This window comes from Dipodomys ordii, unplaced genomic scaffold, assembly GCF_000151885.1.
Source record: "Dipodomys ordii isolate 6190 unplaced genomic scaffold, Dord_2.0 Scaffold288, whole genome shotgun sequence".
In the NCBI taxonomy this organism is placed as follows: Eukaryota; Metazoa; Chordata; class Mammalia; order Rodentia; family Heteromyidae; genus Dipodomys; species Dipodomys ordii.
This window is the reverse complement of record NW_012267504.1, coordinates 455,442-458,695: the sequence shown is the minus strand read 5'-3', so window position 1 is coordinate 458,695 and position 3,254 is coordinate 455,442. Positions and strand designations below refer to the sequence as shown.

General features: G+C 39.5%; 1 protein-coding gene across 1 annotated transcript in view; it reads right to left on the bottom strand.

Annotated features, from left to right (window-relative positions):
- LOC106001352 (vomeronasal type-2 receptor 116-like) overlaps nucleotides 1-2,664 on the bottom strand; it is a 32,214-nt gene extending 29,550 nt beyond the window's left edge. The window contains exon 1 of the mRNA XM_013036461.1: nucleotides 2,614-2,664. Coding sequence (XP_012891915.1) covers nucleotides 2,614-2,664 — 51 coding nt within the window. The remainder of the gene's footprint in view (nucleotides 1-2,613) is intronic.
- Nucleotides 2,665-3,254: the final 590 nt, after the last annotated feature.

The window sequence follows — 3,254 nt, the reverse complement described above, 5'->3', positions numbered from 1 at the left end:
TCCCTTATAGAAGATTAGATGGCTATAGGTCTGTAGGTTCATTTCTGGGTTTTCAATTCTATTCCATTGGTCCTGAGGTCTGTTCTTATGCCAGTACTCAGCTGTTTTGATTACTATGGCTTTATAGTAGAGTATGAAATTTGGTATTGATATTGGAGAGACAATTTTTTATATATTTTAATTTTTTGTTTTAAATTATTGTCAAGATGATGTGAAAAGGGGCTACAGTTAAATAAGTAAGGTAGTGAGTACATACCTGTTTAAAAATTTTATTTTATTGAAGATGCTGTACAGAGGGGTTAGTTACATGAGTAAGGCAATGAGTACATTGCTTGTCGGTAATTATTGCCCCTACTCTTGTTGTTCTCCCACAATTTCTTCCTTCCCCTTCCCACTTGCTCCCCACCCCTCTATATTCCCTAGCCTAAAATTGTAAATTTTGTTTCCAGTATACTCTCCTGTGGGTATGGTTGTAGCAATGGGTCTTCCTTGGTCCTTGTTTCAGCCCTTTTTCTTCCCCAACCCAGATTAGACAAATGTAAATACTAGATGCAGGGTACCAAAATCAAGTACAATCACATCAGGGGTATACCACAGGAGGAAGAACATACAAACGAAACAAAACAGTCACATAGTACATTTAGAACAATAACAACAAAGTCAGACCACTTGTATTCATATCTTGGGGTTCATTTTACTTAGCATCATTTTATATGGGCATATGTACATAGCTTTTGAGATTTTCAGCTCACCTGATAAGATTACCCCATATACATGTGTGTATATATAGTGTGTGTGTATGTGTGCGTATATACACTAATGCATTCTTTTACAAATGAGGTGGTATCATTTTTTTCTGATAGTAGCATAGTATTCCTGTATATATGTGTGTGTGTGTGTGTGTGTGTGTATAAACATTTCCTGGTCAATTCATCAATTGAGGGGAATCTGGGTTGGTTCCAAACCTTACATATGGTAAATAATGTTGTGTTTAACTTAGTTGTGCTGGTACCTTTAGTATGGGCTTGTTAGTGGTCTTTTGGGTAAATGCCCAGAATTGGGAATGCTACATCATAGAAAAGCTTTGTTTAGTCTTTTGTGGTACCTCCACTGCTTTCAATACAATGCCCATCAATATTCCAACCTCATTATTTAGTCAAATAGAAAAACCTATCCAAAATTCAGATGCAATAATTAAACACTCTGAATAGGAAAAAAATCCTTAGGAGAAAACAGTGCTGAAAGAAGATCAATACAAACTTTAAACTCTATTACAAAGCCATAGTAATCAAAACAGCTTGTTACTTGCACAAGAAAAGACCTAAGGACCAATAGAATAGAAGTGAATACCCAGAAATGAACCAGCAGACTTGTAATCACCCAATTTTCGACAAGGGAGTCAATAAAATAGAATAGAAGAAAGCCAGCTTCTTCAGTACATGGTACCAGCAAAATTGATCCTGCACCAGAATCAACTCCAAATGTATCAACAACCTCAAGGTAAAAGCAGGCACACTGAAAATATTACAGGAAGGAATAGAAGAAACATGAGGGTTCCTTAGCACAAGTCGAAATAAAAAAATTAAATCCCACAAAAACAAATCTTCAAAGAAACAACTGCCCCATTAATAAGTGGGCTAAAGACTTAAAGGAGACTTCTCTGCAGAACAATCAAGAATGGACAATAGACATAGGAAGAATAGCTCAACTTCTCTGGCCATAAAAAGGGCAAATCAAAACAACATTGGGATTCCATCTCATCCCAATTAGAATGGCTATAAACAAGAAATCTAATAGCAACAGATATTGAAGAAGCTGTGGCTAAAAGGGCAAGACTACTATTTGTAAATAAAGTTTTACTGTATCCATAATTTCATATGGATACATTTTCTTTTCTTCTTAATTCTGTATTATTTATCTGTGAACTTTTCTTATATGTGCCAATATCTTTCTTCATGCCTGGAATCCACACAGTTGCTTCAACATATAAATCCATCCGAGCATCCTCTTCATTCCTTCATTGAGGTAAAAAGAGGGCTGGGTAAATTTACTGAAATTCCAAATAAGAATAAAGTAGCAAGGAATGCACAATATTTTGCAAAAGCTCTAAAATCAAATATTCTTCCAACAAATTCACAACAAACAATGAGGATTCAGTATTTTACACAATTATATAAACTGAGGTCTAATAATGGCATTGTAAAATAAATAAGAAAGATAGAAAAATCTCAGTAGAACTTGGTAAGTATTTTGAGGATATCTTGATTACCATACTGAGGAAGTTGTTTATAAAAACAGCCTGGCTCTCTCTGCACACTATATCTCATACAAGCTGGCAGTTTGTTTCTGCTAAGAAACTCTTCTGCCTGAAGGAAAAAAAGATTTCATTTCAGCCTAGTCAAAATATCATTCATCTTGAAAACAAACAACAGGGAGTTCCAGGAAGATGACAGAGGAGAAGCTGGAGGCTAAACAAGCTCTCGCATAGAAAGCAGTTTTAGAGTTCCAGTGAACAGTCCTAAGCCAGAGAATCATACCAAGTGTGCCATCACAGGACAGAGAGTTAGGCCAGAGAGGGAAAATCCAGGCAAGGAGACAGATCTGAACTCTTGCCAGAAGCTGCCGCTGCGGTGGCAGTGGCAGCGGTGGTGGCCATACCGCCATACCTGAAACAGAGAGAGTACGGAACAAAGGAGCCAGACGCGGTGATTCTACTCAACACCAGCAAGAACCGACAAGGAGCAGACATCTTCATCCTGCAGTTCGCAGACCAGAGATGACCTAGGAACCAAGACTCGGCATGAGTAGAAGCCTGACGTCCTTACTCCTTCTCAGGGAACAGAGGAGGGAAGGCCACCCCTCCCCCCCAGTACCAGAGATCTCCATCTTGGATACCGACAAAGCTCAGCGGAGCTGCTAGCTCCAACTCAGGCCTTGGAATAAAAGGAAACATTTAGCAGGTCACAAGAACTTAACTGCGTGACCTGCCAGACTCAGCTCCACCCAGGGAAAAGTCACCCAGCTCGGGCACGAGCCTTAGGAGTGGCTTTCTTCACTGGGCAATCAGAGCCAGAGGCAGCCCCTCCCTTTAGCAGCCTCATCAATCAATTGAAAATCAGTAAACAGAAACCCTGAGAGTGGCTCCAGGCTGGGCTCTGTGAGTTTCTCACAAACCAGCCCCCGGGAAAAGCTACTGTTTGCTGAAAGGCCTCAACGCTACCCAGAACCTAGCCTCATCACAACATCTCCAAACT